Here is a 25,246-nt window from a genome sequence, read left to right as displayed (position 1 = left end):
TTCCATCTGTTAAATATTAATTTTTCATGTATGGAATTGCTGCAGTTGCCACAGAAATGTTGCATGTTCAGAAATGGGAGGGAAAACATCCATGAGAGAATCTTTTCCTTCGGATGTGGTCCAGACAGCAAAAGAGTCCGGGAACCTCAGTACTATTGCACGATTTCATCATTTCCTTCCTTCCTTCACCCATTTCAGTCCCAATCTCACCAAATTTCTTGCATGACTGCGGGTTGCCCTTGCCTTCACCAAAGCCTTGGCTGACATCAAGGACAACAAAGGGAGGATCTGTTGGGCAAGAGGAGAGTGTAAAGGCTCCTTTTGCTCCTGGGGCTGTTGTTCATCCTTTCCTCAGCTTTTCCCCTAATTGACCAAGACTACAAGCCAGGCTCAGTGCATTTCTAAAGTGGATTTCTGTCCATACTCATGCTTAGCCAACATCAGCACCAGGGCCTCAGCCCTAACACCCCACACATTGTCTTTTGCAAGCTGAGAAAGAAATCTGGGAGAGAGGTGTGAGGTCATCAGTGGTTCGGGGTCGCTATCTAGAATGATATACATGTCTGACAGACACCCAGGCAGGAGCCCCTGTCTGTTGTTCATAAGCTTGAGTTTTCATCCGGTTCTAATAATAAGGAATATGTGTGGAACAAATATTTCCTATGGTAACATAGAGGACTCTGCTCGTCTCTTCAGCCACGAGCTTCTGCTCACAGCAGTTGAAATCAGTCTCGCTTGCCAGCCTCTTGGAAACCCAGAGGTTCTGAGTGAGACAAAGGTGCTGTTAGCTCAGGACAAATTCCACTTTGGCTAAAGATGCTCAGTCTGCCTGACTTCCTCTTGTTATTTCCATTGGCTGTCACACTCCTCACGGCCCGTCCTAGAAGTCTGCATGTGGAGACAGGTTCAGGGGTCGCAGGAAGCCAGGATACGGTAGCATACATTGTCAGCACTTCTCTGGTGGTCCCACGCGTTTCTGCCAGACTTCAATCTTTCATTATGATATTAAATTTCTAGCCCTTTTTGCTGCAAAGAAAGCCTGGACTGTGCGTCCTCCTCGCCCTGCAAAAGCACAGACTGCTCTCCAGGAGATGTCTGCACTGACCTATTGCTTTCTTTCCTGTTTCTAACGGCAATAATATAAATGCCAACATCGCTACTAGTTTAGTGCCACATCCCTTTAGCATCAGTATGCGCCTGCCTGGGGCAGCTCCCTCCAGAGTCGTGATCTCTTCCCTGTAACCCAAATCTAATGCTGAAATACATTCACTTCAGTGGCCAGCTCTGAAAGTCCCTGGGATAAATGACTGCCGAAGGTTTGCGTGTATCAGGGCTTCCAGCTGTAAAATCCTTTCAGACCTTCCGGTGTGGAAGGTGCAACTTTTCGGAAGATTGCTGCCATTAAAAGGGACTGTGCTCATCTATCTGTGGGAATCCAGTCTACAGCATTTTTGATTTGATGAAAGGGGAAAATAGGTTGTGCAGCAACTACTTCTCCTCAGAACGTCATCTGCAAACTGTTTAAGACATTTTTGCAAGAACAGACAAAAGATGACTACCGTATGTTTAACTTCTCATGTTCCTTCATACAAACCAAGTATAGTTACTCTATTGTACATGAATATAAGCCATTTCCTCTGGAAGGACTGTGCTAGAGACAATGTAACATTTCTTTATAATCCTGTGAGATGTCGATACATGGCCTCATTCCTTGCATTACTTCTGATTCACTGTGGGTCTCTTAATAGCTGTAAGAAAACTTCTGCAATAACCTAGTGTTTTCCTGCAGCCTAAATCATCCGCGCTGAGGTTTTGCATTAGCTAACATTTGAAAAGGAAGCTGTCAACACACTTCTTCCTCTGAAATTGATAGTTACCCAGCTACATTTGAAGGCCCAGCAGTTCAGCAAGCCTGGGTGATAGCAGCAAGCAAGTCCCTACAGCTCAGCTTGCACCATGTGTTTGCGATCTGTCTTTCCGTTTTTCACAAACATGTCTCGTTCAGCGTGTGGCATCCAATGCATGTGAAGCACACGCAGCTGATCCCCCTGGGGTATGTGGGGCCAAGTGCTAACGCACAGATTTCAGAGCCCTCGCATTTGCTTTGTCCCAGCCCTGCAATCCCTTTGTCTCACCCTCAGAAGTTGTGACATAGCAAAGAACAACTCCACCCCAACACAGGTCCTGAGCACCCACAGTACTTGCTGTTTGTGAGATGCCAAGGTGGACACCACAGACAGGAGACTGCCAGTTCATGCCCCACAAACCATGTCAGTAGCTCGTACACCATAGAGTCTCAGTACTTACAGGTGGACCTGAAATAGAGAAAGAAAAAAAAAACAAAAACAAAAACAAAACAGGAATTAATTTTTAATGCAATAAATCCTAAGGAGAATGGCTAATTAAACACACTGTCACTGTCTTTTTGGGAGCAACTCATGTTGCTCCCATTTCCTGATGCACTTCCAACCACCTCCTTGGTCCTTAATTAAGGTATTCACACAATTAGCAGCATTGCTTGCCGGTCACCACAAGTACAGGGCAGCCCCAGAAAGCACCTTGTTGGGAAGGCTGTAAGTCAGGCTGTATGCTCATTGTTGGTCCCTTGGCACACAGGGGTCTCCTTGAGCATGACACTGCTAAGCATGGGGGACTCATTACACACAGAACTCCCCCTCACATCCCACCTGCCCATCAGAATCAAGAAAGTTAAACCTGGGAAGGTGAGATCCCCTGTGTTGCTAAGATGCCCACACATCTGCCATCAGCAAACCCGCAAAGGTTCATGAGGAAAACTATAGCAACTGAACACACTGGGTGCCTTTTCTCCATAGTTCAAGCTCATTTTCTCTTTTGCTTTTGCCTCTGTTCCCATAGGAGGCAATCTGCCCTCTTGAAAGAGATCCCCTCAAAACCTGCGGGTTTATTTTTGATTGGAAAGTCTTGCGGAAGCTGCCAGTGTGGAGCACTGCATCTCCCTCGTATAGAACCACTGCACCATACAGACAAGGGCTTAAACAGCACACTTCTTTCATCAGTTCCCTGAAATTTCCTCAAAACCCTGACAGATATTGTGTGCAGAAAGAAATCCCTGGACTCACTATTTTGTGGTTTCCTCTCTGTGGGAGAATTGAGACACACAATACAACTGTCAGGGGTTTCTACATTTTCCATACTTCCTAGACACTCTTTTTCCCTTTTTTTTTTTTTTCCTTGTTTTTTGTCTCCACATCAAGTGCCAAGAGGTAAAGCAGTATAACAGGCAAGCTGACAGATAACAGGCAGCAGGCAGCAACCCCTACTTTGCACAGGGCATAGATGTCATGGCAAACATCTGCAGAATACATTGTCATCCTGAAAATGCCCGTGGATGAATGTCCAAAAAGCATAGGAGACTTTAGATGAACAAACATTTTCTGCGTTGGAAAAGTCTCATCAATATGATGCTAGCAAACAGTTTGGCTATCTATCTTCAGTAATCTAAAATTACACAGTCAAACGTTTTTAGCTTTGTGCTCAGCTTTCATCTAGGTTGATCAAAAAAAGGGTAGTCTTCTGTTAAAATAAAATAAATTTAAGAGTTAAGCATGTTGCGGGGGATCAACAGAGCTAGGGCTGAGCCAGAAGTCTCAACAACCCAAAATGAGAACAACTCTACCCAAACTTAGGACAGGAACTCAGTGGGCACCAGACTTGGTTGATCAGCAATTGCCTTCTGCCAGTGTTGGCACTGGTCACTGTCCTACACCATGTGCCACGTCTAAACAAAAGAGTTTCTGACCAGAGATCATTTTGGAGGACAAGGTCAGATTCAGATCCAGGAATCCCAATTTCTGCCAGACTGGGAGAAAAAAAAAAAAAAAAAAAAAGTTTTTTTGAGTTGGGCTTGGATGACAATGAGGTTCTGTAAGAGAACTGTTTTGGAGATATTTTGTTTCGGAGTGAGCACCGTGCCACAAGGTCACTGCTTACAGCCTGCCAATACACGGACTTTATTTCCATTAGCAACAGTATAGACCCTTAATAATCCGCCTACCCGTCTGCAAGGCTTTGGGGCACCCGTGGGTTGCATGAACCAAACTGCTTAGCTAACATTATCAGCAAACAAACCCTGAGCTACCCCTGCCCTTCCATACCAAATGCAGCCGGACAGCAGCAAAACCGACAATGGTACTGCAGTACTGCTGAGAGAAAACATGAGTTTGTGTTTGCTCTAAAAGCTGCGTCCACAGAGCAGAGTAAACCAGCAGTGCCAGCAGCTCTGGGTCCATCGGGCTGTGCACCCCAGGCAGATCAAAGGCTGGAGGCGTACTGGAGGCCCATCTTTGTTATATGCCCTCTATAAAATTAATGGCTACACAAAGAGGAGCTGTACAGTCTTGTATAAACACACATCCGTGAGCTACGGGGACAGGGCTTTGGCTGCAGTAACTCAGTCATAGAGACCATCCAGGGACTGGGATTCAAATGCTGTGTGATTCAAAAGAAAGCGAAGCTCTGCAGTCACTCCTAAAGGCATCGTTACTTTGCATAGGGCAGGGAAGGAGGAAGGAAAAGGCGCTGCTGGATGAGCTGCCATGGAGCACCAGGGATTTTACAAATTGAAATAATGCTTCAGCAATGTAGATTTATTATGTTCTGTCACAGTGATTGATAAGAAGGTTAAGTAGAGCTTCTAAAGAGGCTCGGTCTTTACTATAACAATTAGTTTAATGCATATTAGAGAAAAAAGAGAGTAAGGTGGGAGGGGACCTTCACACCTCTGCTCCCACTACCCTTGTGAGCAGAGCTACAAAACCAAGCAAGCGCCTCTGCACATCTGGGCAGAGCTCAGCAGAGCTCCACAGGCTGCCTGTGCTGCTTCTAACAGGTGAGCAAACTGCACAGGTGCTCAGAAAAAGCAAGGTGAACTGCAGCAGTCACCATAGAGTCACTGTATTTTGAAACCCACCTCATCAGGGCCAGAGCACTCCTGGTACTGGTGCAAAAGCTGCACCATGACCAAAAGACCGCAACAGGAGGGCTGAAAGGCTAGGGAGGGCTGTAAGTGATCACTGTTTATCCAGCTGCAGCGCTCATCGAGCAGCAGGGGACAGAAGGATGGGACGGAGCAAACGTGTTGGGAGTGGACGAGTGGGAGGAAGCAGCCAGCCTCCTGCAAAGAGGAGACCTCCAGAGCACCTCTGAAAAGGAACATTTGAATAACAAAAAGTTCTTGTGGGGGTACCTGGGGTCCCTCCAAACATATGGCCTCTGGAAATTAGCAACATCTGCATCGTCCCTTCTCTACAGTGCTGGTTTTAGGCAAATAGAAACTCTCCTTATAGAAATTTTGCCTTTCCTGTAGGCTGAGCAGGTGAAAGAGCAGCCATAGTCTGCAGCCCACCATATTGCACATACAGAGGAGGCATGCCTGCAGTGAGCTGCAGGGCTGTGCCACAGAACCCTCCACTCTTGTCCTTCTTCATGGCCCGTTCAGTGATTCTATCTAAAACAAAACTGCAGTGACTCCTTTTCCCTCAGCCACACTAAGAGATAAAAAGCCACCCTCCAAAGTGCAGCCTCTTTGGGCCCAGAATAGGGGATGCTTAGTTTTGTAAGTGGGTCATATTTATCCTAATCTGGAAAGTCCCATGTCCCAATACACTGCATCTTAAAAGCTGGACAGCATTAGAGTGGGTCAGCATGGTGTGAGACCTTTCTGCTGATGGCAGAGATATCTCCCAGCAGTTCTCTCCAGGCTGATAGGATCACTGAAACTATTCCATCCATTTAAGGACATTTCCCAACATCTGGAAAAGTGGCCATTCTTAAAACACTCTCAAATGCTGATGCTAAATTTTTGTTCCCCTGGCTTCTTGCAGTCAGTCTACAATGTAGGCGTCTTCCAGCTTGCTCCAAACATGAGGAATATTCTCCACATATGAAGAATTTCTTAATACTCCATGGTACAAACAATATAAGGAGGGTAGGGAAAAAACATAAAGACGTTGTCATTTCTTCCTTGGATCATCCTCACTACACACAGCAGCAGGAGGGGAAATGTAAACATGTAATCCATCCCCGCAAGGAAATCCAGCCATTTCCAGAGCCAGAAGGAAGCCATAGCGAGTTAGAGAGATACAGTTACTTCCTGACATTCAGGACTGTTAATTGATAACAAGATAGTCATGGCCAGGCAATTAGTTATGAAATGCTGATTGAAATGTCAGCAGCCCTAGCACAACTCTACTTGGGGCAAGAAGCCCCTTTTAGCAGCACAGCCCCATTTCAGGGCAGGCAGACCCCCGCTGGGTGCGTGGAGCATGGATGGTAGATTTTTCCTGTTTTGAAAGTATAACGCCATAACACAATTTTGAAGCCTGGGGAAGTTCTCATAGTCTTTTGGAGATATTTTGCAAATGATTCAAGAGAAGGTGGAGGGAGCATTAACTCAGAGAGCTGCAAATGAAAAGGCAAAAATAGCACGTGCCTACCTGGTAGCAATGGAAATACTTGCCATTATTCAATAATCTTAGTTCTAAGTTAAAGACAACTGAAAGCTTCAAAACAGAAAACATTTTATCAGCAGTGATTTCCCAAAGCACGGCCCCCAGAAAAGTTGCTTCAGGTTATGTCAGCTATGTGTAAAACTTCCTCCAAAGAGCACCAACCTCTGCCAAAGTCCAGGCCCTGTCCCCAGAACAGCTCCATGCAGCAAGGCAAGAGGTTCTTCAAAGAACCACAGTAATGTTGGACAGCAAAAAGGCTAGCAGGATTTCACTGCCAAAAAATGTGACCAACGCTAAGCTGTGGCACCAAGTTATGCCAGTCACTCATGCTCGCCTCTGAAATCAAACCCATGACATCACCGAGCCTCAGCAGTTGATATCAGCAGCTGTTGAGGATAGAAGTCACTGCTCAGGCACTCCGAGCATCCCCGTGCATCACCACCAGCCCCAGCCCAGGAGGAACCATCAAACAGAGAGCCGGAAAGAAGACCATGTCAAAAGTGAGCAGCAAGGAAGAGAAATAACTAATGAATTTCTCATGGATAAATTTTTAAGTTGATTTAACAGCAATTGCAAAAACAGTAGAGGGAGTCTAATATTGAAGTTAAGCAACAAACTGCATCTCTGAGCATCCACATATTTTAAGAAATGCCTAAAAGCACAAAAGGAGCCGAATGAGCCTCCTGAGCCAGAAGAGGAAAATCTGGGCCATCCACAGCAAGCCCATTAGGCAGAGTAAAATGCTCACAGGCAAGAGATCGGGAACAGAAATACTCTGAAAAACATCGGGGAGAGTCCCTCGTGAAAACAAAGGGAAAGGGCCCAGAGCAGATAGCCCACGGGGTGCTATGGCTCCACCCAAGGCTAGCACAGCACCACTGGCACTGCCACAGGACACAGTGGGATGGCTGGAGTGGGGCAGAACAATACTTGCTTTGGGCAGGCATTCATGGGTCAATTTGCTCTTTCCAAGCAGCAAACAATCGTGTTTGTGCTGCCATGCTGAAGCACTTAGCACCACAGAAAGCGAAGAAAACAGGGTTGGGAAGGGCCCCTGGGGTCAGCGCAGTCAGTGGGTTTTCTCTCTTGGGATCTGGAGGCCCACTCTGGGTTTCCAGAAGCAGTGCAGGCCCCTGGATGGTAAATTAAAACCGGATGGCAGCAGGCTTGCTGTGCTTCACCACCTTTTGCCAAAGAGCTGGTGTGCCCTTGGGCTCCTGTAAACTGCCGGATGAAATCCACATCTCTCAACTGTCCCATTTCTCTTCCCCTCCTGCCTCCCTCAGGCAAACCAAACAGAGATGAAAAGATTCCTGGGGAATGAGAGGGACATGAAATCAAGAAGGGAACATCTTCAAAGCAACCAGAGGAAAAAAAGTCTCTACCTAGCCCATTTGGGCAAATATTTCTCTAACCTGCTCCTGTCCCTCTGCAGATGTAAAATTCCACACTCTTGCCTCGTGATCCAGTCCAGGGAATACTCGTGCCCTGATTCATAAGGCCCTATTTATTATCTTTCTTAGAGCTACCCAAAATTTCCAGTGCTGTTTAAGCCAACCGATGATCTCTCTGATGTACAGCAGGCTTGAAGAACAGACTTGTTTTATTTCTCTCTTCTTTGCGGTCACCTTTTACATGTTTGAAGTCTGCTTTCCTGCTCCCACTAGTCTTCTCTTGTCTTCAGACTAAACAAAACCTAATTTTTCCAGTCCCTCTGCAGCAGCCATGCTTCCTGGACCTCCGGTCATTCTCATCGGCTTGCTGCCTAAGTCAATGGCAGAAGGCTTGGCAAAGGCAGAAGACATGGTGTCAACATACCTCATCCATGAGCTCTTAGTCACAGAGGGAAAGTGAGTTTCTTCCTGACACTGCCTTTGCCTGATGTCCTTGTGTCTAGTGTCCACTCCCTGCTCCACTGCAGAAGGTCTCCTCACTTAACACAAACTTCTGTGTTTTCTTGGTGTCCTTGATAGTCCTACTGTGTACTATGCTTTCAAGTTTTCTTCCTGCATACTCATTTATTTCAAATCCTTCCTGCTTCACTTTCCTCTGTCATGAATCCCAGCTCACTGAGGAGTATGTGATTTTCTTTTGTTGACTCCTTCCTATATCCTTTAAACCAGGATGGTTTCAGCGCATACCTCTGACTATTCACTCTTCTCAAATCCTTCCCAAGGCCCCACTACACTATTTCTCTTGCTCCTTCTGCACTTCTGAAGCCCATCTCAAAGAACTGGACATTTGCATGGCACCTCACAACTTGTAATCTGAAAATATCCAATGCAAAAAGCTACCAGCCCGATGAAATCCTACTCTTGGCAGAGTAGATGTTTGACAGTCTTTTTGCAGCCACCACTCTATATCTAACACATCCTCCAACACATCCTATTCCACTCCAGAAACATGGAAGATGGTGTCTGAAAGCTCTAGAGATCCAAGCTGGTTTGAAAATCACATCTGGTTATTCAAAAGATCTGAAATTCCTCCACCAAGATGCTGACTACTTCATCACTGCTTGGTCGGTCCCTGTACAAGTCCTACTCCCCTGTGAGCTGCAGAATTAGAACCACAAGGAAGAACTGGACAAAGTAAATCATAGCTGGTAAAGAGAAAAACAAAACCCACTGCACTTTTACTTCCTGCTGAAAGTCTCTCTCGTAATGCTGTTGTCTGGGAACAGCAGAAATTTGGAGCTTACTGCAGCTAATAATTATTTAAATCCATTTTCTAATCCCACACTGAAAACGCAAATGATGCATTTCACTTGTCAAATTTCATACATTAATTTTCTTCCTACGTCATTTTTGCAATTTGTAGTTTATTTTAGTGCACTGTTACTATTTTTTCTTTAATTCTTGTTTTTTTTCTCTCTTCTCCATCTGCTAACTCTTCTCTTCTTCCTTCCTCCTTCCAAAATATTTTGCAACTTTTGTAACAGCAAATTCTGTCACCTACTCAGGAAGAAACAAAAGACTATTGTGTTCCATTTATCTTATTTATAATAGATTCCTTCCTCAAATACCTTGTGGACTGCCAGTGCCGTCTTCCAGATCTTGTCTCACACCCTTTTGAGTTATAAAAATGTTTGGGAGGGTCTTTCCTTTAGCTGAGACATTTTTCCACCCAAGTTGATTGATAGCTCCCAGTTACCACTAATTACCCTATCAGCAGTTGGACATAAGCCTAGCCACAGTGCTCTTCCTCCAGAGGCCAGCAATACATCCCTGTCGCTTGTTATCCTCTTCTTCAAGGATGGAACAAACTGACTAATTAAAGACACCATAAATTCTTCCTTCGGGCTCTTTCCTGATGTGCTGCCTTGTTTCCAAACAGACCATGTGGAGGAGAGCAGGGCTGATGCTAGTCCTTTCAAAAGGAAAAATGTGACAGGGTTTCTGAGCCCAAGCGGGTTTGCACAGCATGTTTTATTGCACAGGAAGAGGAGGGCACCCATTCATTCATTCAAATCTACTTAACACTTTCTTAGCACACCTCAGACTCTGAAAGGTTTGCTTAGCTTGGCTCCTACCCCTCTGCAGGGCTCTGCCTCGCAGGAAGCAGGCTGGGGCAGCTCACACAGATGGAGACAACCCATGCTGGCTAACAGCAATAAAAGGATTCATGACTTTCCCTGCCTAGAATGAACAGACATGCAGATCCCTTCCATGAAACCTCCAGTGCCCAAATCAGATGTGTTGCACAGCTTGTGTTACAGGACTGGAAAGGAAAAAAAAAAAAAAAAAAAAAAAAAAAAACCCACACCAAAAAAACAGCCCCCAGCCAACTCTCTGCCACACTCTTGCCACACTTGAGAAAGCATGTGTATTCTGTCTTCTCACTCTCGCAAATCTAACTTAATGAATAAATTTGCTAAACTCTACACAGGTTTTTTTGCCCAAGTGCTGCATACACCTGTCAGGGCCTCCATCTTGAGGCCAAAAAAATTTCTTCTTCATCATACAAGTCCCTATTCTTTAAGGTAGTATCTTGATAATCTCAAGAAGAAAAGAAAGCAATGAAGATGGAAAAGTGAGATATTTCCCCCTGGCGAAGAGGAAAAATAACTTGGAAGAAAGCCAATGAAGACAAAGGCTGAATGCACAATGAACCAACCAGTCCAAGGACAGAACATGTTCCACACCAGCCCTTGATCCAAGAGTTGCACAGCTGTAATTCCCCTTCCTAAAGGACCTGAGAACTCCTTCCCACCTTCCCCTTCCTAAAGGACCTGAGAACATCTTCCCAAAAATTCCAGGACCCCTTCCCATCAACAGTCAGGTTAATGCGGTGGCAAAAGATGGTAACCCATCCGGGGATGCCTTTGAAATTCAGGAAAAGAGGAAGTCACAAGCCAGTCGATAGCCCCCATTCCCTACTGTTTCCCCAGGGGAAATAAACAAACAAACAAAAAAACCCAAATAAATAAATAAAATTTGCCATAAGTGCACAGGTCATCTGTGAGCAAAAGTAAAAATCAACACACACACAAACCAGCAGGGAACTGAGCAACAAGTTATAACGTCTTTCCAAAAGACATTTCTTTCCACTTCGCCTTTCCTTCTGTTTTTAACAACAAGTTAAATCACAGCGCACTCAAGATGCCAAACAGAACTTCACAACATCACAGCAACTCCTCAGATTGTGCCACAGACCCATAAGCGCTGAGCACTTTTAAGGGCTCAGTCGTTCTTTCATGTTGCACATAGTAGCACTGACAGGGGAGTTGATGTGTAGGCTACCTTTAGGGGAGACAAAACTATTTCCCTTTTGCTGCCAAAATCCTTCTACTAAGGAGCTATATTTTAAAAGTAAATAAAAAAGGCCAAAAAAAAAAAAAATAATAATCCCAGCCCATTGTGTGCTGCAGCTCTGTTAGGGACCAACACACAACTCTCCACAGCTGCTGCTGCCTCCAGCAACATCTCTCGAACAGCAGCAGTTGATGATGGAGGAGGACAAACACTGAACAACCACAGGGATCCGGCTGCATCCTAGTGCTGGGTCTGCCCTCAGAAGGACCCTTTCCCAAAGTAAAGCACAGTCCACATCCCCAAGACCCTCTACCTGCTGCTGGCTCATCCACACAGTGAGGGGAGCTGATGTGGATGGGATCACTGGGTGGTCCCTGGCGTAGCGTGCGTGCTGCCCGGAGCTATACCAAATCATAATAAACAAGTCCCTCACACAAAGCACTGTCAGTTCAAATTCCAGTTTGGTTGATATAATCTTCATCTTTTCTTTGAAATAAAAGATTAAGAAAAAAAGAAAAAGAAAAAAAAAAATAAAAGAAAAGGCAGACATCCTAAGGGAGAGGAATGAAGCAACCGATAGATTGAGACTGTTCGTGTGTGCTTCAGCCCCCCGGCGTGGGGAAAATGTGCTGTTAATCAGCTTCCTCCCTGGGGGATATGCTGATTTAATTACCTCCCGTCTGCATGGTCCAGCCACGACGCTGCTCGCCCAAGACATTGCATGAAGAAAGAGCAGACAGCGAGCCTCAGCAGCTGAGTTGGAGCAGGATGGGAGAGCAGAGCAGGAACTCCTCCAGCCACGTTTGGGGAACAGGGAGTGAAATCAGTCCAAGGAGCCTTTGCAAGGGGGCTGCCTCTTGAATGCCCACGCACAAGAAGAGGGCACATCACCAGCCCACCAGAGCCACAGGCATCACAGAGGAGATGGATGCACTGAAGGGTCAGTTCTATATCTGAAAAGGGAGCTGGTTTGAGGAAGTGTAGCGAAGACATACAACAAAGATGTTTCCAGATGGGAAATGAGAGAAATTGCCAGATGATATGAAATGGCCCAGTTAGCAGCACCTGATAGCCTGGGTGTTAGCAGGCCACCCTTCAGCTCCCATGGGGGAGCTACCACCCGTGTAGAACAGACCCTTCATATGAGTGCATCTCTTCAGCCCTCCAATTGTCATGCTGTTGGCATTTTGTGACGCTAAACATGGGATGCATCAAAGCACTGCTCCAATGCAGACACATGTTTTCCAGGGCTAATGTTTCACAATGCTCACAAACGTCAAAGAAGAAGCACAGAGCAGAGCAGCATGCCAGGAAAGCAGGGTGTGAGCTATGGTGAGCCCATCAGCGAGTATGCGAGCAAGAGAGACCTCTGAGCTAGGGGTTATACAGGGGCTGGTGCAGGGAAAAATGCGAGAGCAAAGGGCCACTGAGCTTTCCCTGCAGAGAGGACACATTCCTGTGTCAAGTGGGTTCAATGAATCTGGGACATTCTGCAGCAGAAAGTGCTGGGACCAAGCATCACACCTGGTACTGCCTACCAACACCCTACAGTCATTTTCCAGGACTTGAGAGGAGAGAACTGCACCCTGGAACCAAAGTTCCTCCCTTTGCTTTCCCTTACAGCCCCAGTGGGGTCCTGGCTGAATGCAGGAGCTCAACCGCAAAGCTTGGTTCAGCTCCTGGACAAGAGGAGTTGCATCAGGAGCATCTCCCTTCAAAACAACACAGTGGGCAGTCATTTTGAAGTGGATTCAGAACTTCACAACACATGAGCTTCTGCTCTGCTACCTGAGGGACAACCGGGACGTTTAATAATTAATGTCCCTACACTTGCCTGTGCAAAAAGCATTGCTGCATCTTTAATGGCTGCCAGCGATGGGAAACTCATTGGAGTGTGCATTTGGAGGGGGAAAAGGTTAAGATGATTAACTGGTGCTAACAAGTTTAGGATGTGGAAGAAGTATTTTCTTGGACGTCCATCAAAGGGAGGATTGAATGTTCCCCGGGTGGGGGGGCGGGTGGTATGTGTTTAACAGATGAGGTTTCTGCCTCTACCAGCTCTGCCTCCCAAAGCCTCCTAACCCTTCATAATGCAACCTCTCCTTTTTAAACTTCTCCCCAGCCCCATCAGCTGTACCTGTGGCCCCACCGCCTGGCACAGAGGCTGAAAGTTGATCTGGGGGGGGAGGAAAGCTGCCCCGCCGCTCTTCCTGTTGATCTGCACCCTGGGACACCTTTTGGGCACCAGCGCATCAGCCTTGCTCTCTCCCCACGGCTGCGAAGACACAAGCAGATGCCCGGAAGAGCAGAGAGGGAATCAGGTATCGCCTGACGCCTCACAGAACAGGGCTCCTCGTGTCCCCACTGCAAAACCCTGCTCCCTGCCCGGGTGGGGACACCAAGCAGAGCCATCCCCACCAGCAGCAGCCTGCTTTGTACCTCCCCATCACCATTAAGCATGCAGCAGCAGCTAACACTGGCACCAGTGCAAAGTCCCCTTGCAAACAGTTTTGGAGCGAGCTGCTTGGCACCTGCAACATCCCCTTTGGCCCATCCTGGATATTTTCAGTGCTCCTCGTGGGCTGGCAGACACCCACGCTTTGCGCAAGTGCCCTGCCATAGAGCCTGGCGGATGGTGCAGCTCACCCTCATTCCTCCCACCACCACAAAGCTGTTGGGATGGGCAGCACACACGAGACCCGCATCGCAGGGCCCGGACATGCGTCAGTAGCTGACGCAAACCAGCCCGGCCATGTGCACGCAGCCCAGGCCTGGGAAAACTCCTCCACCCCAGTAGCGCTCGCACTGAATCAAAGCCCTCAAGTACAGTAGCAACGCAATGCACTTCTTGGGTTTCCCCAACCATCTGGGATGTCTTTGCCTTGCTTTGTCACAGCGCTGATTTATGCCCATATGTACCATATACATTGCAAGCACAGGCACGCAATGGTGTAAACACTTCCACCAAACATCTGTACACAAACCCATCAAATATGCAGAAGCTCTCTGCCGCAGCCATCCTCATGAATCCTGGGTGTCCTGCAGGCAACCTGCTGGGCCCTGCTCTGAATAAAGGGTGCCAATCCCCACCAGGCCCATTATTTGAATGTCTGTGGCAGCAGTAAGTAAAGATCACAGTGGGACAGTTTCCTCTTACAAATGCAGTCCTTCAGTAGTAGAAGGTCAAGAGAGGAGCCCAGGGTTACCCAGGAGACAGGCCCAAACATGGCAGTAGGGAATTACACAAAGAAGCAGATGGGCCCAAACAAACAGGCCACCTTCTCGCAGAGCACCTGTGTCCATCATTGTACCTCAGCACCTTCTCTTCTGACTGCATCAACTCTGTCCAGCAGATGCTTAGAAACAAAGAGGGAAGGCAGAGGTTCTTCCCTTCCTAGCTAGACTGGGTGACAGCAGCATCAGAGTGAGCTTGTACGCCAGCTGTCTTGCAGCCTGAGCAACACTTTGAGCTGTATTAACTGCTCACGTGAGCCCACAACAGCAGGTTCACTAAAATCACTTAAACAAACGTGAATTAAGCCACTTTACACCCCCAAATGCAGACTAAGCAGGATGAGTTGATGCTTAGGAGAACAAGGAGCATCCTTGCTCCCTGCTACCATCATTCAGAGGTGGATGCGGTAAGCACAAGGTGAGGGGAGGCCTCAATCTGCCCCAGGCGGTTGTGTAAGAGCACAGCTGCCTACGTGTTCTGAGAAAGAGAGTTAGTTGACCAAACAAACTGTTTGTTTGTTTTTTTCTAAGTCGCTCATCCCCATCTATTCATAACTGCTCTCAGAATCTGTGGAATTCATTGTGTGGTTTGCATCTTCAAAACAAATGAAACAACAGTATGCCTAAACCAAACAAACCCCAACCCAAAATACAGCCAGCAGGCCATGGCGCATGAGCAACCTTCGAGGCTGAAGTGTGTGTATACTCTAGAGGGCCAGAAAAATGTGGATGGGGGAACACAGTTAAATTTCAGGGAATAATAGAATTCCCAGGGAGAATTCTTAAAAAGGAGGGAGAAAGAGCAGAAGTATTTAAGCAATGATGATTCTGCAACTTCGCTTCCAGACGTGCTGCACCATGGGGTGCTGTGCCAGCTAACAGAACTTTCTGATGCAGCAATGTGCTGCTCCAGCCACAGCACTGCTGGATGCTCAGCCTCGGCAGCCCACTCACAAGGGCTTTGCTGGTATATTCGGGAAAAGAGGAGATGCATAAAGTTTCATTCTCTTTTTTTTTTTTTTTTTCCTTAGAGGTTGTTAATAAGCTGCATTTAGACATTTTTAAAGCAGAAAAAGGGTTGCCTTACATCCCAGAACATCCTCTGTGTAGCCAGCACAGAAAACTGCTGACTTATCATCCAAAAACAGGTCAAACAAAAACACAGCACTTCAAACACACCTCCTGACAGAGGGGCTGTGAGACTGAGTGTTTCATTATCCGCTCCTGCCTCACATTTCTCTTGGCTCTGAGTCAGAACCACCGACTCAGCTTGTAGCCCCTGGCATTTAAATAGCCACGGATTGACCTTTCCACTCCACATCAGGGCTCCAAAATCCTGCTTGGGTGCTGCGATGCTGCTCAGCCCACACTGCCCAGAATCAGTCCCCATCCCTACCATCCACATCCGCCAGACCTGGCCGTGCCCTTCCCAATGTTTCCTCCCTATGCCGGGCCAGGCAGGGGTCAGGACATGGGAAATCCTGCTGCCTCCTGCCAGCTGGCCTTGCCGACACTGGGTGACACATCCTGGGTGGGAGCCAAGGCCCCGCCACAGCCCTGCGACACTTCTTGCTGACCTCCTCCTGGGACAAGCGGATGCTTGGACCAAGTTGTGCACGCCATGCATTACACAGCCCAGGTTACCTCTGGGGCCACCACTGCACCTCTGCTCTCACCAGCCACCTTACAAAGTAAATGTAGCAACATTCTGAGTTGCAGTGGCTACTACTAGTAATACTGAATGATCAAACAGAGCTGAAAAGAACAGGCAAGAGGCTGGGGCAGGCAATGGCAGACGCAGGTGAGGTTGTATGCAAGAAGAAATGCCCAAAGGGTGCTCTCTTGCCCAGACCCAGTGACATTCCCAAGAGGACTTCAGTTCACAGCCAACACCAAAACTTCCACAGCTGCTCCCTGCCCACCCCAGGCCCCTTTAACAGCAGAAGGCACATCAAGCTGCACTGGGGCTGAGTGACCTCCTGCTGACCACCCATTCCCAGAAGCTGAAGGGCCAGAGCCACCGTCACCCCAAGCCCACCTCCCTCCTGTGCCCTGGGATGGATGGAAAAGCCATTTGTCATCCCTGAGCTGTTCCCCCGCCTGTGCAGCTGACCGCTGCCAGCACTGCAGACTCCCAACCTGCTTAAGGAGAAACCGGACCAAAACAAGCAGTGCGGAGGCAGAGGGAAAGGAGCCAGCCCTTTATTTTTTTAAGGGATATTGAAGACTGGAGTAGTGAGCCAGCAGAGTGAAAAACAGTCATGTGGGGACTGTGAAAATAGGAGCTGAAGAGAGGGAGATGGGAAAAGTCTAATAAAAAGAGTTACAGTATATAAAATACACAGGCGCCCACCTCCACCAGGAAGGCTGTGGGAGGGGGTCTTGGTGGTAATCTTTGGCTGTTTGAGACTGTCCAGGCAGACAAGGTCTGTACTGCAACTGGGTCTGGATCAGACCAGTAAGGATCAGTGTTTCACTCTGTCAAACTCAAACACAACGCTTTTCCCTTACAGCATTTCATTACTGTGTTATTCTGTGGCAGAAATCAAGGGAGGTCACAAGAGGCTTCTCCAAAATTCAGGTAGCTGTCCCGAGCTCTCAGCCATGCCCATACCCCATGTGGAAAAGAAACATTTCCCTCACATAAACAAAAGCTACAAGGGAAGGCTCTATCCAAGAAATCAGACCTATGCCCCATCAAAATCCCACAAGTATTGCCCTGTGCTGAGATCCCCACCTACATGTCACCTTGCTGCCAGGCAAAATCTGGAGCTAGTGAGCAATTCAGTACAGTTATTGCTGCCATTCAGGCTTCAGAGCCTTTTCCTAACCTGCATGAAGCTTCCCAAAGTGGTGGAGAATCCCACTGTGACCTCTGAACTTGAAAAGCACAATGCCACAGAGCAACATCTCACTCACAGGTAGTAACGCCCAGTCCCAGCCCAAGTGATCTGAAGTACCAGCTTCCCAGCTGAAGGAAACATATAGTTCCTTATCGTTTGCTATAAATACAGCTGTACTGTTTTCCTGACCATGTTATTCTTACAGTCCTTATCGTGTGCACTCAGATAGCCACGGCACAGTCACACACTTCACAGCCTTTTTGCTCCCCTGTTCCCAGCTTTCCCAAACCATTTACATTCTCAGACTCTCAAGTCCTGAAGCCCTCCTATGGCAACTGGTGACCCTGCCCAGGACCTCCACATCCGTACTGAACAGCTCAGCAGATGAACTTATCTTCCTTTTCCCCTTCTTTGCCACACAGAGACCTTACTCAGAATTAGGGATGTACTGAAATGTCACTTCTGATAAACATTTATTCTTGGTGAGGAACATGATGTGTGCTTGTTTATAGGTGGTGGAGTAGGCCGGTGAGAAGCAATGCGCATGTGCCAAGTCTTGCAACATCTTAAACGCTTCCGAATGTCTCAGAAGGATCACACTGTCTGGTCCTCAGGGCATCTGGACACACACACACACAAAAAAAAAAATGCAGTGGGGAAGAAAATTCCCAAGGTCTTGGCCCAGAGACTGAAGGGAAACATCCCACTGTAAAATATCTGAGATGAGACAATGGCTGGCCAAAGGTACCTTCATTTCTGCACTGCTCACAGCCAACCAAGACTTCACCTGCCACAACTTCACATTTGGACCAAGGGAAAATTTGGTGTAGGATATGGACTCTTAGAAATAGAATCTGTGGCCACAGACTATTTGATGAAGACAGGCAAGTTTCACAGGTAGCCAGGAAGCCTGACTTTTTGAGACATTCATTGCCCTTCCAAATCATAGCTGTCTTTCAGAAATACAGTGAGCTCTGTGAAATGAGCAGGTACCTAAGTGCTACAAGAAATTCAGCATCAACAGCTTCCAGGGCTTCACAAAAGGAATGTGAGTATCTGTAACCAGCTATTATGACCTTGATGCTGAAAATGCCCAGGTTGTAAATCTTATCACACACGCATATTGCTGGACAGTCACACTCAGATGGCCTCAAAGATCAGGGAATCTCTGTTTCATCCTATTTTGCATTTAAGTCCTACAACTGCTTCTCCAAGCTGGCTCAGAAACACCAGGAGAATATTCATTCCTGTGGTTTCATGGCATTTCTAAGTCAAGTCCAGGCAGGAACTTGAAAATGGAGTAGAGCTATAGTTTGTGTTTCCATTGAAGTAAAAAGGTGAAACTTAAAAACAGGTAAACACAGTTTAGATCTATCTTTGGAGAAGTTGAGAAGACATTTTATTTGCGTGGTCTTTTAAATTTGAGCCAAAATGGTTCCTGTTGTTTAAGGGACATTTTCCATTGTTATGCAGATCTGGACCCTAGATTTTAGTTCTCTTACATCACAAACCTGTAGAGCTCTACATAGAATCACAGAATCACAGAATCGTAGGGGTTGGAAGGGACCTCCAGAGATCATCGAGTCCAACCCCCCTGCCAAAGCAGGATCCCTACACCAGGTCACACAGGTAGGCGTCCAGGCGGGTCTTGAATATCTCCAGAGAAGGAGACTCCACAACCTCCTTGGGCAGCTCATCCCAGCTCATCCCTTTTGCAAGCTACCTTACAAATCCATTTTAATTCGAAAAGAGAATATACTTCCTACGCTTGTAGAAAGACCTAAACACGCTGAGCATGAGCAAATACTAGTTATAGTAAAGACTATATCTCTTTTATCACTTCTTTGACTGAAGACAGGCCCCTTTATCAATTCTTCTACAAGTGTCCCATTGCTGATCATACTAAAATGCACTTTGACATTTACTTTACCAAACACTGTAAAATACTTCACATCAGGTACCAACAGAGCCAAGAAAGAAACCACAGAAAATGTAAATGCAAGTCTTAGATAATTATTTAAGCACAACTTTCCCTGCCCCTTTCTTTTTGAGATGAAGTTTAGCTACTCGGTTTGGTTATACATATTCAAGATCTTCCAAAACTTCTACAAGTTTAGAAGAATGTTGGCTACCCTTCACATCCATTTTTCTACACAGTGAAATGTACCAAAAGACAATGAGGAAGGCTGTATGATTCATAGTAATGGAACGAAATGCCATTCACAAATGTTTTTTCCATAGCAATTTGTCACTTATTGTATTGAAACCACTTCAGAAGAAGTGTCTCAAAAAGCCTTTTGATATTAGCATGATTAAAAACATAATGTAATTAAGCAATCCCATAAGATTTCTGTATATTGTGAGTAGGATCTTCAGTGACCACTTCATTCAACCACCCTAACATACGGGTGCTTGTAAGAGAAGGCTATTATTCTGCAAGATGCCTCAGATAGTTGTATAACACCAAGGAATTCAAATCTCCTTGCTCAGAGCAATTTTGTCTCACCAAAATTTAGCTATTCAGCTTTGGCACTGGGTCTAGCCTCTGTGCCTCAAATCCTTCTCAAATTACCCAAAAGGATACAACTCCTAAGAGTCATTCTGCCCTCCTCAACGTTGATATCTAAAGCTAATGGGAACATTTGCCCCCTGGTTGCATCTTTCTCTCTTCATTGACTATCCAGATGACTTTCTGGATACCTGTAGGTTTTCCTGCTGCTTCTCTCATATGCATAATTAGTATTTATGTACATATTCATTACGTGCTTGTCCATGATCATTTCCTATAGCCCAAGCATGCATAACTTCACATTCATATACAATACAGCATTATTCAAGCCTTCAATGAGAAGCAAACAAAAAACACCCTTCCAAGGTGCACGCAGTCGCAGATCCCTACCTGCTGGGCAGTTGCATCGCTGGTGTGTCTCTCGAACTTCTCGATGTCTCGGCAAGTGAAACTTCAATTTCTGTTAAGGAAGGAAAAAGAGTAAAAGGAGTCACTAGCACTGCTGAAACCCAAAGCCTCAAATTCTTGGAAAAGTGGGATTGAGAGACAATACCCAAGCAGAGATGGGAGAGAGAGAGCAGACCAGCTTGGGAATGAAAAGAGGCATTAGAGTTCATACTCTTTAACTAGGATTTGATTAGAAGCAGACTGACAGAGTTTCATAATGGCCTCCAAATGTGGTCCTCCTGACAGGCATTACAAAGTCAAGAGCCATTAGTGGGAATCACATCCTCATGAGAAAGCTGCGTTTCTCAGAAGACCCACTTGGAAGACAGAAAAACAGAGATGTGAAGAAGGTACTCTTCCTTCCATGGTAGACTTCATATACCCACAGATACACCTGGACAGGCAGAAAGGTTGCATCAAAAATTACAGTTGAAAGTGGCCTGAAAACAACAATGGCATTTCATTAAACCATCAAGGGCTTTGAAATTTGATGTTACCACAGCACAGAACAAAACAAAACCTACTGAGAGCCTTCACGAGGTGGAATCATGTCAAAATGTTCATTTCCAATGAATTAGTATTTCTAATAGACCTGGTGTGTTGGTCTACCCATGGCCACAGCCTCCTTGCTCAATGGAAATGTCAATAAAACTGTTCCATATCCAGCACAAAATGCACTTTGGGGTCAACATCCACACTACCTCTTGTAGACATAATTAAAATAACTGCAATTTAGTGAAGAAAATGCAAATCAATCCAAATAAGTTATTTATTAATGCCCGTGAATCACACTTGGTTAATGATTTGAGCTGCTATGAGAATACTGAGCTGCAAGGGTGTTGTACTAAGGAGATCCTCTCTCTTGCCAGGTAACCCTCAAGCCCAACTGTGCAAGCTGCATCTTCTTATAGTCCAATCTACTTCATAGTCAGGGCTGATATTGAGAAAGAAATAGTCCTATGCTGGGCTAAAAGAAGAGCATGCCCAGGATCATATACAATTGATCTGATTATCACAAGTTAATGAGAAGCATCCTGCAAGTAAGCATCAGTTTGGAGACATTTTATTTTAGGAAGGAAAACAATGGCACATTTCTTCCTAGGTCAGAGACCAGTAGAACTGGCTGGAATGCTTCTATTTTTCACTTTGAAAGGACTGGCTTCCTTATTGCAAGTCTAAATCAAAATGACTTATTAGAACTGACCAGAAACTGAATATTTCCAGAGCATCTTTGTTGCACTGTATGCTGAAATGTTTTGATAGTGACTTGATTTGATATCAGGGAGAGGAGAAGGTTTCACACGAGAAGAGCTGCCAGTTCCCACATAGCATTTAATCTGCGTCTGCTGTCTCAGTCTAAAAGCAGAGATACTTGAATCTTTGCATTTGGGCACGTTCCCATCTAGCTGCCACCCCAAATGGCACAGCTCTGTTCCACAGCACAGTCTGGCTTTGAACATATTGTGCTAATGGTCAAGCATGAGCACAAATAGGACAACAGAGCCTTTATTTGGATACTCAGTGGCATGCAGACATAAGCATTCTCATTTCCATCTACACACATGCCAACCAAAATGTCTCAACATGAGACTGCCACATCTGGGAGAGGTTCCCGTATTTGGGAATCAGGCTTCACACAGCTTTCATGATTATACAGAAAAAGTTGATGGTTCACATGGTTGGGGCAGGAAGTCAGTTCCTAATCAGTGAGGGTCTGACACCCTGCCTACAGCAGGACCCTGCAAGAAAACACACAGAGAACACAGAGGTCCCTGAGGACCAGCGAGGAATAGTCCATGGGTGGGCAGAGTTAGGATTTGCTACAAGAAGCCTTGGCTGCTGCATCTCTGCTCACACACAAGGAGAAGAACAGCATAACCAGACTTATCAGAGGAAGTGACGACCCAAGCGTGACCAGGAGAGGAACAAGAATGACAGCATTTCCCCACAACTTTATCTGCAGGGCTGGGGGACTGGAAGCAACCAGGTCTGCTGAAGTAGCCTCCCCATGGAAAACAGGCCCTGCAGGAGGGAAGACAGAGGTGCTACTCTGCAGGGCAAGCACTGGTACAAAGAGTCCACCAGGCAATCATCAGTGCTGGGCATTTTCCCCATCCCTGGCCATCTAGGTGCCTCCCCAGAGCCCAGGAGCTCCACAGGCCCTGTGCAAAGGGCAGTGCTGCTGTGGGATTGCTTCTCTTTGGCAGGAGTCAAACCTGGCAGGAATTTTGGAACGCCTGGATTTCAGTTTCCTGCAGAGTCTATTGAACAAACACTGACAGCAATAGAAAAAATCCTTGGCTTACAGAGACCTCAGGTCAAATTTGGGCCGAGATGGCAAAGCAAAACAAATTCCCAACGTTCTCTGCTTCCCTCATTACCACTGTGCAAAATCCTGCCTGGTCCAGCATGAGAAGCTAGGTTTGCTCAAGACAGCAAAAAAAGAAAAGGCTTTCCTCTAAAAGCAGCATTTCCAGCACAACAGAAAGCAGTCATTTTAGGGCAAAGGCTGACTTTTGTAAGCAAAAATGAAATGATTTGGTCTCTGGAAATCTTAAGATTTTGTGATCTCCTGGGATCTGCAGTTGGCTTTTCACCTGGGTGATATCTAGAGCACAAAGCATCAGAACAGACATTGGCTTCATCTTGCCCAGGCAGAAATGCTAAAAACACTTCTTAGACAGAACATCAGCCTGCCCATATGGCATGCTTGCTCTTGCCTCTCAAGTTTTCCAGTGACTTGTCTTCCCCCTACACATATTACAGTGTCTGAAGAAGCCCGTGCCAGCGGCAGAGCTGACCAGCTCCTACAAGGGGCCTCCTAAGGCTTGCAACTGTCTATTTTGGATGGGCACTTGAGATTAGGTGAAAGAGAGGGCACTTCTTCAAAGGGGGCAGATTAATAGCTCTTTAGCAGAAGCAGTTGTTTGCAGTCACCCGGGGAGGTGAAATCATTTCCCACCACTATCTCCAGCAGCTAAAAGAAACATGTCTTAAATAGATAATCTATTACAACCATCAGGAGGATTTCAAGGGCTGGTGGTTCTGTTAACTCTCATTGTTTTCATCTCCAATTTTGCTGTTTTTTCTTAAAGGTCCAGTCCCTAGAAACTCGGGACCTCGTGTCAGAAGTAAAAGCAAGCAGCGAGCTTTCCTGAATGGAGAGAAAACATGAAGCAATGCCATCCAGGTTCATCTGCAGGCAGATGAAAGAAAGGGGGATTTAGCTAGCAGAAGAATCAGAAGGAAAAACAGAACTATCATGATTTTATCTTAACATCTTCTACTCCTAGAAGCAAGGTTTAGAGGAAAACCTTCTGACGCTTGGGAATACATTTTTCACTATGGTTCTGAAGATATTTATGCAAATGATTAAAAAAAAAGAAAGAAAGAAAGAAAGAAAGAAAGAAAGCTTCAGGTGAGGTGAGAAAGGGAGTTTTCAGGTGTTCCTCCTTTGCTTGCTTAAGTAAGGAGAGTGTCCTAGGGAAATCAGACTACTGGGACAGCAGCGATGACCAAAGCCCCCTTCCCATTCATGAAACAGCCCCTCATTCGTTATAGCATCACTGGGCAGGTGACAAATACCTTTGATCCAAATTGGAGAAGCCAAGTGCATCCATCAGGGAACAGAAGGGCATCTGATCTTCCCCCAGGCTTTAGAGGATACCTGCTTTTGTTTTACCCACACACAACTCCTGCTCTTTTTCCCCCGCCTGCAGCATTAAACCCATCCTGCTCTCCACCCTGCCAAGCTTTTGGCAAGCAAAACAGTACCAAATGTTACCCAGCATGGGAAAGGACCTTGTTTTCTTATTTGGAAGGTTTTCTCTCTACTACTAATGCCAGTAGTGAGTTTATTTGTGCTCTTTATATGATTTTCTGTTGCCCCATAAATGCAGAGGAATTCCTACATGGAGCCAAAGTTCTCTCTGAATTACCCGTTCTGGCCCACTCCACGCAGACATTTTTGGGGGAAAACAGTCAATTTGTGCCTTGCAGAAAACTCCCCTCTGGTGTTTGCTGACACCAGGAAGAGGTTTTTACCGTAGCAAGCAAAGCAGTGCTGGCCAGGCTGTCTCACAGAAATAATCTGCCATCCTCTCCCTGCTTGATCTGAGATGGAACATTCCCACCAGTTGGCTTAAACTTAACGCTTTATACAAACCAACCCATCTCCTCTCCCTGTCAGTTTTGCTTTATTTCTGTTTGTCCAGCAGGCACCTGCCACATCTCTGGCATTTTGCACTTCTTGGTGCAATCCTTATGGTGTCCCCAAGGCTGCCCACACACCCTGGGGACACCCAGATGTGAAGACGTCACACTCTGGAGGGCACCATGTGCTCTATCTCACAGCAATATGAGTTTAAGAACAACCTTAGAGCTCCTCTATCAGGCTTCAGAAGCTTTGCTTCTTCAGGTTTCGCCAGCTCATGGGCAGATAGGATAGGGAATGGATAGCAATGAGGAGCAACAGAGATTTAACTCACCCATAACAAAAGCTGGAGTATGCCCTGGACAAGAGCCAATGGCTCTCAGCACCTTGCCCTCTCCTGCTATGTTCACCAGCAGCACTCCACCAAACTCACCAAATTTCACGGGCTGACCTCAGCCTTGCTTCAGTGCCCTCCTATGTCCATCACCTCCCACTTCCCCACCCATCATGGTGAGCTCCTTGTAAAGCTGAGGCTTCTTTAAAGCCTTGCTACGTTTGTTTTTTTTGGGTTTTGTGTGTGTGTGTGTGTGTGTGTGTGTGTGTGTGTATGTGTGATGGATAATGCGGAGTTGGAAGCTGTGAAACCCATTAAGGTCAAAACAGGAGGAAACTGTGGCAGTGAAGCAGCAAGGCAGGAGGAGGAATGAATATCTCATATTCACACCCACCACAGCCATTCTGGCCACAGCCACTATTTCCCCAGCCCAACTCACCACTGTCGCTTATTTTCCCAGTCTTTCTTTCTTCTTTCATCCTTT

At 46.2% G+C, this 25,246-nt stretch overlaps 1 protein-coding gene across 7 annotated transcripts in view; it reads right to left on the bottom strand.

Annotated features, from left to right (window-relative positions):
• Positions 1 to 155: 155 nt before the first annotated feature.
• Positions 156 to 25,246, bottom strand: part of LOC116235108 (collagen alpha-1(XIII) chain-like) — a 52,892-nt gene continuing 27,801 nt past the window's right edge. For 5 of the 7 annotated variants that reach the window (XR_016468742.1, XR_016468740.1, XR_016468739.1 and 2 more), the window contains 2 exons: positions 20,219 to 20,288; positions 16,725 to 17,938 (listed from right to left, as the gene is read on the bottom strand). Coding sequence is in view for 2 of the 7 variants with exons in the window: in XM_090144919.1 (XP_090001045.1) it covers positions 2,272 to 2,315; positions 20,219 to 20,288 (114 nt within the window). In the remaining 5 variants the exon portion in view is untranslated. Of the gene's footprint in view, positions 2,316 to 13,461; positions 13,518 to 16,724; positions 17,939 to 20,218; positions 20,289 to 25,246 lie in introns of those variants that run through there. The other 2 variants (XM_090144919.1, XM_090144920.1) reach the window with 2 other exon arrangements.

Source organism: Phasianus colchicus, chromosome 8 (genome assembly GCF_987193195.1).
Source record: "Phasianus colchicus chromosome 8, bPhaCol1.hap1.1, whole genome shotgun sequence".
Taxonomy (NCBI): Eukaryota; Metazoa; Chordata; class Aves; order Galliformes; family Phasianidae; genus Phasianus; species Phasianus colchicus.
The sequence above is the reverse complement of the archived record's forward strand: the minus strand, read 5'-3'. Positions and strand labels throughout refer to the sequence as shown.